The 13,741-nt window shown below is 39.4% G+C and overlaps 1 protein-coding gene across 4 annotated transcripts in view; it reads left to right on the plus strand.

The window, feature by feature from the left end:
* Positions 1-13,741, plus strand: part of LOC116698112 (phospholipid-transporting ATPase ABCA1) — a 40,266-nt gene that overhangs the window by 12,226 nt on the left and 14,299 nt on the right. For all 4 annotated transcript variants that reach the window (XM_032529882.1, XM_032529907.1, XM_032529897.1 and 1 more), the window contains exons 6-15: positions 620-741; positions 2,964-3,155; positions 3,967-4,056; positions 8,843-9,086; positions 9,210-9,349; positions 9,446-9,562; positions 11,102-11,296; positions 12,907-13,115; positions 13,211-13,387; positions 13,477-13,699. In XM_032529882.1, coding sequence (XP_032385773.1) covers positions 620-741; positions 2,964-3,155; positions 3,967-4,056; positions 8,843-9,086; positions 9,210-9,349; positions 9,446-9,562; positions 11,102-11,296; positions 12,907-13,115; positions 13,211-13,387; positions 13,477-13,699 — 1,709 coding nt within the window. The remainder of the gene's footprint in view (positions 1-619; positions 742-2,963; positions 3,156-3,966; positions 4,057-8,842; positions 9,087-9,209; positions 9,350-9,445; positions 9,563-11,101; positions 11,297-12,906; positions 13,116-13,210; positions 13,388-13,476; positions 13,700-13,741) is intronic.

The following is a 13,741-nucleotide window of genomic DNA, read 5'->3' on the forward strand; positions in this document are numbered from 1 at the left end:
GTGTGTGTGTGTGTGTGTGAGCGAGCATGTGCAACCACACAGCTGACTCAGCCCAGTTTCAGAAATGGTTTGACTTCTTTGGAATGTAGCAAAAGTACAAAAGCTCTCAGAGTTCAGAGAGGACAGTGTTGCTCTGTGTTTGTGAAGTTAAGAGTATTCAAATATACTTTTTGATTTGGAGTCATTTGGAGTTGACTTCAGTGATGTTTTTTTATGTTTTCAGTTTGAGTCTACTAATTATTGATGTATTACATATTGTGGTTAAAGTTCTAGTACTGGGGTTTTCCCTGGTCATACATTTCTGGAATATTAGGGAATTATAGAGTTATTTCTATACTTTGGACAATGAAATACTAAGGATTTGATAGGTTTTCTTGATAAATCAGACTATTGAGGAATTTTATAGTCACTTTACAAACATACGCAAGGATGCATTTACATAACTTGTTTCACATGGTCATTGAATGAGAAAGTGCTATGCAGATTTAGTGGAAAATAAATGGATGGGTTTTATTGTATATTGTTTTATTGTATATTGTATTGTATCGACCACTAAAATGTTTTTTTTTATCGAAAATAATGGTGTGTCTAATAGTTAGCTGACTCACTGCTTTTTCAGGTTTCAAGCTGAAGGACTTTTTGCGAGACGATGAGACCCTTTCCCACTTCCTGCACCACAACGCCTCACTTCCTCATCACGCGCTGAAGCAAATAGTGGAGGCTGACGTCAATCTGGAGAAGGTAGAAACAATTCTAAGATTACTAATTTTTGCTAACTTTTTTATTAAGGTTGAAATTAAAGTACTGCAATACCCTTCTTAAACCCACATAGTCCAACGTTTAATAATAACAAAATAATAACCTCCCCGCCCCAGCCCCCTGGTGACAGTGCGCATGCATTAATCCAATGGCCTTGCCTTGACAGCATCTGTTGGGCCACAGGCCTCTGCTGTGGCACAGCTAAGCCCTAAATACGCAGCAGAAAAATCCCTGACAGTAATGGGTGGCCCCCCATCAATTCTGTCTCTTCCTTATATATTTTCCCACAAAAAGAAAATCTAATTCCCTTTTTTTAGCTAACATAATGAACTTTTCACAGCAACCCCCCCCCACACACACACACACACAAACACACCATTCAAATCAAGATTATTTGTATAACCCAGTATCACACACATAAATAGACAGATTCCACTACACAGAGCCACCTATGGACTGTAAGGGTCCACCTTAACAACAGCCCCACACCCAGCCTACCACATCATCCTCGCTTTGCAATTGAAGGGCTAGTGTCACATGACTGCTTCTCTAGCCTCTTAGCCTCCCCCCCCCCCCCCCCCCCCCCCCCCCCCCCCCCCCCCCCCCATTTCTCCTCACGTGCACAGACAGAGGTTCAAAGACAAACTTACACTACACAATTTGATTGTCTTCTACCCATTCCATTCTTCCAGACATCTTTTAATCAGATGCATTGGTCTATGAAAGCCATTTTTTAACATTATTTAAGGAGGGGTTTGAAAATTAAGGAAGGCTTATTATTTCTGTACTACGTGTTATATTGACAATTAGTATTAGATCCCCACTCCTCCAATCTGCTGTTAGCCTTGATATTTTTCCAGTGAAAAGATTGTTAGCTGGGATTGTGTGTGCAACCCGTTTATAGTCTGATAGACACATGGCATAACACAGACTGGGCAAGGACATTTAGATGATAAGACAGTGTGCTCCCATCTTGCTCTTTCTCTATATGTGAGTGAGTGAGAAAGCCAAAGACACACACTCCAAACATATTGACTCTGTCAGAGAAAACAGCCTCTGTCCAGTACTCAAATGCTTTGATGTCCCAGAAAAGGACGTTCTTTCAACTGCACGGGCGCAGCTGGGCTTCCTCTTACAAATAATGTGTTAGATAGTTTTCGGGAAGAGAAGCATTGTTTAAATGACAAAGGTGGTTTATGTAGAGAAAAATAACATGGCATTTAGTTGTATCACCAAATGAGTCTCTCGGAGTGAAGTTTTATTTGGATGATGTTTGTCCTTGGCAAGATCCAGCATTCACAAGATTGTTTTCCCTCCTGGTTACTCGGCAATATCTTTCTATGAGCATCATAGTTTTGTTCTCATGGTCAGTTTTTAGGAATGTGTAGTGACTGTGACATACATAATTCACCTTGTTGATAAGTGTTGTTCCACACACATTTAATTACACATGTAATTCACTGCCTTTGAGTCACCACAGTTAATAACGGTTCAGGGAACACGGCCCCTTTAAATGTTGTGAAGGCGTGATGACGTGGGACGTTATGAGGTTGGCATTAAGCGTAGCGCCTTATTCTGGTTTCATTGGTTTTCTCCTGTTGAATAAACGAGCCACGCTTTTCGTGTGCTCAAAGTAAGAAATTGTCTCCACAATTTCCACAATTTCCACAAATGTAACATTTTTGGACTGATACATGATGATCTTTAAAGAGTCAGGACAAACCACCAAAGGTACTCTGTGTTGAAACACAAACAGTGTTAGTCACCACATATTAATTCAATAGTACTTGTAATGGCAAAGCAACCCAAGCATTATGTGCAAATACTCCTCTATTACTCCTCTATATCTTTGTATTTGCTTTGTTTAGGAGTTTTTTTGCTTCTGTTAGTGATATAGAAATTGACTGGATCATCTCTAAATATTATATTGGCAGGACACTCGACTCCTTTTCTCTTTTATGTTTCAAAGTAAAACAGTTAGTGTGTAGTATTTCTTTTAACTGAAGAGAGGGCTTATAATGATTCCAACTTGAAGGAGATCAGTCTTGTATGCCACCATGTTGTCACATTAACATTTGACATATTTTGAATGGATATTTATTTGTTGTATATATTTCTCTATGTCCTCTTATAGTATCTAACACACATGTGATATCCCAATTCTCTACACTTTCTGAACCAATGTGCTCTTTTTTTCTGTCCAGGTGCTGACTAAAGGTTTTGGCTTTCATCTCAGAGACCTCTGTAACAACACACCCCTGGAGGAGTTTGTCCACATTGCCGATCGCAACGTTTCCCGTCTGACTCAAGAAATTATCTGCAATTCCTCCAGTGATTGGCTCAACAAGGCCCAGAGCCACTTTCTGTCCAACTTGGACTTTCTCAAACCTATTCGGGTGAGTTTTTCCATTAGGTCAACCACATCAACCAGTTGTAGTTTTACAGTGAATTTGAATTTTAACATTGCAACAAAAACCTAGCAACTAAATTAAAAGATGATACAAATGTTCTGTACAACATGAATGTGAAGTGTGTGTGTGTGTGTGTGTGTGTGTGTGTGTGTGTGTGTGTGTGTGTGTGCGTGTGTGTCTGAGAGAGAGATAAATAAAACATTTGATAAAAAACAAAAGAGTGAGCAAATGAGAGAGAGAGAAACTGGAGAAAGCTACATTATCTTTCTGTCTTTTTAGACGGCTGTTCTGTCTTCAGCTACATCTGAGCTTTATCAAGTGTCAGGCATTTCAGCAGCTGACAGCTTAGTCTGATAGAAGGGAAAAAACACACACACACACACACACACACACATAGTTTGACGGATGGGAACAGGTCAAAGCTATGCTGACATGTTTTTCTTTCTCGGCTCCCCTCTTCCATCACCTTTGAACCCAATGTTGTTCCTCTTCTTTCTCCTTTACCACAGCTTTTTCCCCCTCCTCACTTCATATGTAATACTAAAGTCAACAAACAGATAACAAATGAAAGCTAGTCTAGATGTTAATACAATAATACATGATAAATAACAAAAAAAACAATATCATTAAGATCCTTTGAAATTTACTAATTCATGAATAATAAATCTGCACATCAATAGTTTCAGTTTATGTTTCAATTAATGACTTTTTTCAGGATGTATTTATTGTGCCCAGAAACCAAAAATACAGTGTGCAATTTCTGCAACATAGTGAAGATGCCCTTTCTCTCTAACAGAAGGATGTGAAGTCAGACCCCAAAGTCGTTCAGGAAGTCTCAGCTGCAACCGACAATCTTCTGGAGAGCCTGGGAGCATTGGCCGTGGAGGTAAATACCCCCCACACCCACCCACACACACACACACACACACACAGAAAACAACCCACACGTGTTAACACTTCTGAAATATTTACTTCCAAAGTTCAGTCTTTGGTAGTACTGTTTAAAATCAGTTCTTCCCAAGAATCAGCTCTCGTTAGTATTGCATTTGTTATGATTGCATGGTTAAAAACAACACTGAAGCCTATCAACTGTACACTCGGCCAATATGTGTTGATATGGCTTCAGCACTTCAACATTTAGCCATTAATAATCAAGGCTTTGCTCTACCACAGTGGGCTTTGATTTTCTGTGGCTCCCATTCCTCTTTCTTTAAGCTAGATTTCACATAAGATTACACAATGTATAAATTATCTCTGAATCATAAAAGGTCTAAAAAATTATCCTTCTCAAGTTTAAACAAGAACAAGCTGTGCAAAGTGTTTTTGAAGGCAGTGGCATGAAAGCCTTGCTTAGCCTGCAACCAGGTGCACTGTCTTCACTGTCTAGCATGCGCACACAGTATAGCATCACATGCAATGCACTCACATGCCAGACCTAAGCTCATGTAACCCAGTCGGAGCTGCTGGAATGTAGTGTGAGGGGAGAAGAGCTGCACTGGTGCAAACATAACCCCATTTCTCTCAGGCTCCTGCTTTGCTGAGTTGGCAAAACATAAAGACCTAACTGGGTGTGCACCATTTTGTGTTTGTGGGTGCGTGCGTGTGTGTACATTTGCGCATGTGATGGCACTTGCGGTCTTAGCAGCTGCAAGAACATGCATGACCTTTTTTCAGTTCTAAAGTAATAATGTTGCAACGTTATTTTTTACTTGTAACTGCATGAGAGGGCACTGATTAGCATTCATTAACTCATGAAGAATGTTAAAGACAAATGTGGACTGTTAACCAACATCTTTCTTGCATGACTTCCTCCCGTGTTTCACCATCTTTTTATTTGTCTTAACCAGCTCTAGATCTTTTATTCTCCTGTGGAGACATTGTGATTATTTAAGGCTGCTAGTAATTTCACAGTGGCATATTTACTGAAAGAGCATCTATTTAATCACTGCTCACAGAAATCGTTCTTGTTCAGTGTGTATTATTTAGTTTAAAGAAGATTATATGGGTTTGCTTAGCTGGTTGGTAGATGAGGTAAGCGGCTGAATAGAGATATGCACTCAAGTAACCTCTACTTCCTAACCAGTAATTATCTGCAGCCTGTGTTTAAATCCAGGGTTTATCACTGTTGGAAGGCAAAAAAACTAAATAATTTATTAGGGCTGGGCGATATGGGAAAAAAAATCAAATATCACATTATTTTTTACTAAAAACCTCAATATTGATACCACAACAATATTGTAGTGTTGACTGTTGGTGCTTTCACAAAATATTTACACAGTGAGATTTTTGATAAATAATCATCAGTAATGTGGTTATTACACTTAAGTGGGTAAAGGCAAATAATAGAACAGTTACAACAGTCTGGGAAGTTCAGAAAATGACATCACTTTACTGTGATGCAGCCTTTAAAACCACTGATGCCATATTACGACATTACGATGTCCAAAATCTAAGACAATGTCCAACCTCACATCACTATAACGATATAATATCGCTAAGCTCTATAATGCATTTTCAAATTGCCTTTTTTAGTAGTAAGTAAAATGTACATTGTCAGCCATGCGACAAGCCACATTAATAGCCTGGTACTGGAGTGACTTTATATTCAATTACAACTTTGTATGCACATAACAGATCTGTTTTGGGAATTTTCCTAAATAAACCAGCAATTATCTACAGCACTAGCATCAAGGAAATGTTGCTCTAAGAAAGTCTGTTGCAAGTGTAGTTGCACTTAAAAAAGTGGCAGATTTGAGTCCTTTTCCTCATCAATAGTGCTCAAAAGACATCCATGACTTATTGCTATTAAATTCAAATTAGTTTGTAAGTAGAATATTTTGATTAGCCAAGGCTGGCAGTGCAGAGATGTATACTCCTAATAATAATCAATTTTAAAACAATTTTACTAAACCCTTTATCATGAGTGATGGTAATCAAAGAAACAATGTAATTAATTTCCTTCCCTTACAAGCCTAACAAATGCAAATCATTAGAAAAATGTTTTCAAATTGCTTTGCTTTACTATGTAAACATTGTTGGATAGAGCAGTAGGGGGACCCTAGTTACCGTAAGACAAACTAATCCTACTCTAAAATATTCAGGTCACAACTGGTTTAGAAAGTTAATATGTATCATTTCATGTCAACAATTAATTGATGATTGGCCCCTGAGTCGCTCTAGCCTAAATAGCTGTGTGCTGGAGTAGAAATTTGAACTTAAGTAACCTCACGCAGGCTTTGCTACGAGGTAACTCTGGGACAATCCTCTTCTGCTGCCTGTCTGTGTGTGTGTGTGTGTGTGTGTGTGTGTGTGTGTGTGTGTGTGTGTGTGTGTGTGTGTGTGTGTGTGTGTGTGTGTTTGTGTTTCTCACTTAATGTAACATGGTACTGTAACATGGGCATCATCCCTCGAGGGGAAATGACACACATCTCACTCACAAAAAAGTGTTTTCAGCACAGGCAAATTAATGCTCACTCACACAAATCAACACAAATTTTTGGTATACACAGTTGGTTACACACATAACCAACCAACTGTGTCTGCCAAAAAAATTGCCCAAAAAAATTGTTGGAAGACACTGTTAAATATGTTGTTGGCGGGCAAAATAAGAATGTTATGCTGTAGAATGGACAGTTTATTAGAAATTGCACAGTCAAGCAAACAGTGTTAGTGTTAGTGAGTCTGTACTTTTGTCAGTATAATTGAGATCTACTAGTGGAGCTTGAGGAGGTTTGCCTATCAGGAGAATGACCTATAGTAACCTCTCTTTGTTCTTGCTTCTTCTGTTCTCGTTTCCACGTCCTGCTCTGCTGCAAACTTCTATGATCTTACTTTCTTACTTTATTTGGTTCTTTCTCAGTCTCCCTTCTGTCACCCATCTCTGATCTCCTCCCATATTAACCTCAGGAAAGGTGTGATTTCCTCAGTCTCCACTCCTCACACACAGAGCCAAGCCTATTGTAAGCCCAAGCCTATTGTAAGCCCTACGGTTCACTCTTAGGAAACAAACGCTCCCCTCTTCTTCTGCCCTTTCTGTTTTACTTGCATGGAAAACACAAAACCCCTCCTTTCCATTCCTTCCCTATCACGAGTTGGTGACATAATTGCATGTGCACTTGACCAGTTTGGAGACATTAACAGGGAACTTGTGGCGACTTGTCACTTGACCTGAAGTAACTCCTTGTGTGAATGGAAATGAACTCCCTGCCCCCTTCAGCCAGACGTCACACTGACTTGGTAGATGATGTTGATAGACGATCAAGAACGGTTTCTTTGGGGATTAGAGGAATATGTTCTGTAGTTATGATTAGCATGGTCACATCATTTCATTTGTTGTATATATTATTATTTTGTGCCAATATCTGGCAATTGTCTCAAGAAAATTAAACAAAAATTAGGTTTGTTTAACTTAACTGGGTAGATAGAATAAGGAATTACTTAACAGCTGAATAAAAGGAGAGAAACGTGTGTAAGTGACAAAATGATTCCCCCTAAATCAAGGATAAAATTGAAACCTGTGAAGATTACCCTAACCCTTACTTCATCAAAAATATTCAGTGGAGACTTCATAGTTTTGATTTAATTCATGAAAAGCTAAAGGCTCAGGCTTTTCCCTTTTTCTGAAATTACAAAAAATACTGTACTATAATTATATTAATATAAAAGTATTTAGTACTGTGATAATAAGGGAACAGTACTGCACTGCCCCCAAGCCTTCAGCATTGAGAATTTATTTGACAAAGAAGCTGCTGCACACTGGAGACGTAAACCTAATAACGCCAGTGAAAACAGGGCAATACATATACACTTAAAAGAACAACAAAAACATAGATCAACATAGTTGCTTTTTATATAAGAAACAATGTGAAAACATTTAAGTAACACTGTGTTATATGCTATCTGCCCTCCTGGAGAGAAATGCAAATACACGCACACACACACACACAGGGAGAAAGATAGGACCGGGAACAGCAGTTATTTTTTATCTTAGCCAGACAGACGGCTAAGGGCTAAATGTCTCCACCCCACAGTGCAGCACTTCCCTGTCTGGAATACCAACCATAGTACAGATGATAACCTTTAATAACTTCAAACCTACAGCGTCTCACACACACAGGGTTCATATAAGCTGCTTCTGTTGTGACAGATGATAGCCTTTCAAATGTAAATGTAGACATAGTGTATTCATTTCACTTGTATTACAGTATATGAGAGAAGGAGATTCCCTGAAGGAAACTCATCAACAACTTGATAGATTGTCCTTTTTTGTTAATAGAAACTGAGACATGGATCCCAATGCATTCCCAGACTAAACTAATTTTCTGCAGAGTTCTCCTTGGTTAAAATGTTTAACTTGTCTCTGAATCTCGGCTTACAACACACACAGAAGAAGTGTGACTTTGTTTTCTGCTCAGGACGCCATTCCTCTACTATAGCTTTACATAGAAAATATTTGTTTGCTGCTTTATTAATCTTATGTCTTCATGTATTAATCTTAATATTGAGAACAGTCTCTTTGAGGGCAATATTTGCCATCTAAAATTGTGCTTTATGAGTCTTTGAGATATGTTGGTATTTGTTTCCTCCAGCTTATCAACATTTGATTTTTGTAATGATACATGTACTTGCAACCATCATCATGCTAATATTTCTGTCTGTGTCTCTCTTTCCAGTTTGCCAGTATGAAGAGCTGGAACGACATGCGTAAAGAGATCCTGTATCTAACTGTAAATGCCACAGACTCTCCGAACCAGATGTACCAGGCTGTCTCACGTATCGTCTGCGGACACCCCGAGGGAGGTGGCCTAAAAATCAAGTCTCTCAACTGGTATGAAGACAACAACTACAAGGCCCTGTTTGGAAACCATGGCAACAACAGCGAGAGTGAACCCGTCTCAGCTTACGACAACTCTTCCAGTAAGTGTCCAAAGCTACTTGAAACAACTTCTTTCTTTCTATTTTTTTAACCTTTTTTTCAGATTTCTTTTTCATAGACAGACAAGGTCCAAGACTCACAATGTCTCTGTGTTTATTTTTCAGCTCCCTATTGTAACAACATGATGCGGAGCCTGGAGTCCAGCCCCATTTCCAGGATGATCTGGAGAGCTCTGAAACCTCTTCTCATGGGGAAGATCCTGTACACCCCAGATACTCCAGCCACACAGAGAATCATCCAAGAGGTATCAAAAGGCCCCTCTCATCTTTGTAAACCCTCATCAGAATAAGGAATGAAGCCCCACTGAATGAGACTGAGCGTGTTTGTGTGTGTGTTGCAGGTCAATAAGACCTTCCAAGAGCTCGGCGTGCTGAGGGACATTGGAGGGATGTGGGAGGAAATGAGGCCTAAAGTTTGGAACTTCATGGAGAATGGCGAGGAAATGGACATGGTCAGGGTAAGTTGGATATACTGCCACCACATACACGCATTAAAGCTGCGTTCAGTTCAGAACTTTATTGTCCCTCAAGGGGAAATTTGATGTGCAGTAGAGGGCAAAACCACAAATACAACCCAAGACATATATCACTACAATTAAAAAAAACAACCAAATATCTGTGTGTACCTTTTCATTTAAAGTTTCAAACCATTTAAAAGGAGGCCATGCTAAAGTGCTGCTGAGCAGGGCAGTGAAGGTTAAGTGCAAATGAGGCGTTTTTATTGCATTTAGAACAAAGGAGAATTTAAACTGATTGGTTTGTACCCTGGGAAAGCTGTATCGCCACCTAGAAGGGAAAAGAACAAATTTCTCCAACGGTGGTTGGTTGGGATCGGTAAGATCAACCGTTCCTTCCCCAAAACCTGTCTGTTGTAGAAATTGGTTGCTTGTTCTTAGTCTTCTTCCTGTTTACATGAGGGGTTTCAAGATAGAATTCTGTGCTGCTTTGTGACGTAATAATTATAATTATATCTCTGATGTGACTTGCAAAGGAAGGACCATACAACTTCTGAAACTTCTGTAGAGGTCACCACCCAGACTGCTGTAGTAGGGATCAATGTTCTGACTATATTAGAATATCTGACTGACTCTGAATGTTATAAAATGTGTTCATCCTCCACCTCTTGTAGGTTGAGGCAAAGAGAAGTACATTTTTCATACTGGCTGGTGTCTTTTTGGGTAAACGTAAAAGCGACAAAAATGAGAGACTACCGGTAATATACAGACAGAAAATTCACCTAAAAGGGTAAAAACGAGTTAAGGGCCACCATAAAACTTGATTAATTAAAACCAAAGCATAGAGGCAGTTTCAGGGGGGTAAAACCATGAAAACTTGTGACAAGCGCACCAAGTGTTGGTTTTCTTGCACATGGGACTATTTGATTACAGATCAGTGGGTATGAAATCACAGTCACTCTATTGAAATAATGCATTTACCGTCATCTTCTTTAAAAAAAAAATAATAATTCACGTCAGATGGAATATAGTTTATAACATGGCTCTTCATAGCAAGAAATTCTTTCTGTTTTTGCGCAGTTTCTTAGTTTCTCTACTCTTCCAATGTAAATTGCATAAGCACCACTTCCACCTAGTGGCGAATGGTGATTCTCTAAAATAGCTTCACGATGAGGACACTTGTATCGAATTTGATCAGATGGCTGTCTCTGTCTTTTCAGCCTTTGTCTGTCAGGCAATAGTTTTTTCCGTCTGGGAAAAAGGAAAATGGCTGTGATAATAGAGATAATGAATTTGAGAAAAACCTGGAACAGGGATCACAAAAAAGTCTAATGACAATCAAATAGGTTACAAGCCACATAAACACAACAGGAATAAAGGTCAAAAAAACAGACAAGGGAATAAAGTGATTATTCAACTGCTTATTTTATGGCGCTAGAAGAATTAGCTCAATAATGAAAGTCTTATGTCAGGAAGACTCTGACTCGCCTGTAAATATTTATCTGTATTCTCTTCATTATTTTATCTACCTTCCTTTTCCAGACCCTGCTTCAGAATAACGCCAGTGCCGCGTTCTTTAATGCCCAGCTCAGTGGGACTGAGTGGCGTGTGTCAGATGTGTCAGCCTTTCTGTCTAAGGTCTCAGAGGACCAAAGACCCGCAGGATCGGCCTATACCTGGAGAGACGTCTTCAATGAAACTGACCATGCCATACAGACAATCTCACGCTTCATGGAGGTTTGTGTGTTAGCGCAGTATGCATCACCCCAACACATGCAACTAAAACGTTCAAGTACAAGTCCAGTCTGCAGATGTGTGAAATTAGCCGTCCTTGTTTTCAGGGACAGTCCCAATAAATCCATATTCCAACAGGTCTTAGGTTGTACCTGTAAAATTGCTGTTATCAAGTATCTGCCAATTTGGTCAAGACGCACAGAACACCTAGTGGGGAAATAATATATATTAATAATAATAATAAATACTAATTGCCCAAAAAGGTCATCACATTATACAATCTTCCATTGTTTTTAATGCACTTTAAACTGCATTTAGATCCAGGCACAACTATTAAAGCCTTGAAATTTAATGTTCTTTCCCTTTTCTTCCCTCACCAAATCAAATCAGTGTGTCACTGCTCCCTGTCTCTGCGTATTGGGTCAGTATGCCAGAGCCAAGCCAAGCCTAAGTCATAAAACAGACCCTAAACTCCTGTCAAATGTTAATCACTGTTTGTGCTCTTGTGAGTTTTAATTTAAGATTTTACTTATCTATGTCAGGTAATTTCTTGGGATACCTGTTCAATAAACATAAAGATTCAATGGTAAATGTGAACTAATGGCCTTGTGATGTACCTCTGATATATAATGTTAAGATGAGCTAAATAAGTAATGATGTTTTCCATTTTAATGGCTGATGAGGCAAACAATTGATAATAAATTATTATTACGGGTTTAAATCCACGTCATGTCCTTAGTCTCCCTTTAGTCTTCTCCCACCTCGTACATATATGGATAATTCAATAAAATACATAAACACAATACTAATTTAAAAAATAGGAAATTTTTAACTTAAGGTAAATTAGGTGTCACATATTTAAATACCAACACTGTAAACAGCTCGCTGACTGAGTCTCAACCTCAGAGGAGATCATGACGTTTGTGTAAACTGACTTTCCTTGCACCAAAAGGCCTGCAGGTAAAGGCCTTTCACAAACATTAATGTCTGAAATACCTGCAGTATTAGGGATTCAATTCAATTCAATTGTATTTGCAGTATCAATTCATAACAAGAGTTATCTCGAGACACTTTACAGATAGAGTAGGTCTAGACCACATTCCAGAATTTACAAGGACCCAACAGTTCTAGTAGTTTGTATGGGATTGTAGTAGTAGTTTGGGATGCCCATGCTGTATTTTTCTTATGCTTTCTGAACTCATTTGCTTCTCACACAATATGAGGCAACGATGTATAAATCAGCTTATGCCAGCTATGTGAGAGGCTAATCTGTAGGAGGTTTCACCAAATCAGCCTAACAACTCTGGTGTGGTTACTCCATGTCTAACCGAGGCACATGAGTTTGAGTAAAAGGGTATAGAGTTCATTGTAATTATTAGCTAATTTAGGAGAACAACTTGCAAATAGGACATTCAGCTGTTAGAGATAAATCGTGAGAATCTTTAACTTCTGTAAAGCTGTAATTTCAGGCATGTTATCTTGTTCCATCCTTCTTTAACTAGGTGACACAGACCTTCATACACGATTTAGACCCAAAAACGCCTCATGCATCTTTAGTCCTAGTCAAACTGTCATAGTAAAATATGTCATAACCCCTCTCTTTTCCTGTTCAGTGTGTGAACCTGGACAAGCTGGAGCCAGTAGCTAATGAGGAGAGGCTGGTCAACAAGTCCATGGGTCTTCTGAACAACCAGAAGTTCTGGGCTGGTATCGTGTTTCCTGACATCACCCACAAAAACAGCAGTGACTTGCCTCCCAACGTAAATTATAAGATCCGCATGGACATTGATAATGTGGAGAGGACAAACAAGATTAAAGATGGGTAAGAAGCTGCGCCCCAAATGTTATTAAATTGCAGAACCCTTTGCAAATTTCTATGCTTTTATGAGCTTTACAGATTTTCATCTTGCTTTGCAGCTATTGGGACCCCGGTCCCAGGGCAGACCCCTTTGAGGACCTTCGGTACGTCTGGGGCGGATTTTCTTACCTGCAGGACATCATTGAGCATGGAATCATCAGAGCAATCACTGGCACCAAAGAGAAGACAGGCATCTACATTCAGCAGATGCCCTACCCCTGCTATGTTGATGACATGTAAGTGACCAAAGTATTAACACTTTTTGGCATGTTTAACTGTACAGTTAGTCTAAAATGTGTGTAACTAATTTTTCACTTTTTTTCAGGTTCCTGCGGGTGATGAGTCGGTCAATGCCTCTCTTCATGACCCTGGCATGGATGTACTCAGTAGCCCTCATCATCAAGGGCGTGGTGTATGAGAAGGAGGCCCGGCTCAAAGAGACCATGAGGATCATGGGACTAAACAACGGCACCCTGTGGCTCAGCTGGTTCATCAGCAGCCTAATCCCGCTCCTGATCAGCGCCGGCTTGTTAGTGACGTTATTGAAGGTTGGTGTTCCCACAGACACACAAACAAACACACACACACAC

Source organism: Etheostoma spectabile, chromosome 2 (assembly GCF_008692095.1).
Source record: "Etheostoma spectabile isolate EspeVRDwgs_2016 chromosome 2, UIUC_Espe_1.0, whole genome shotgun sequence".
Lineage (NCBI taxonomy): Eukaryota > Metazoa > Chordata > Actinopteri > Perciformes > Percidae > Etheostoma > Etheostoma spectabile.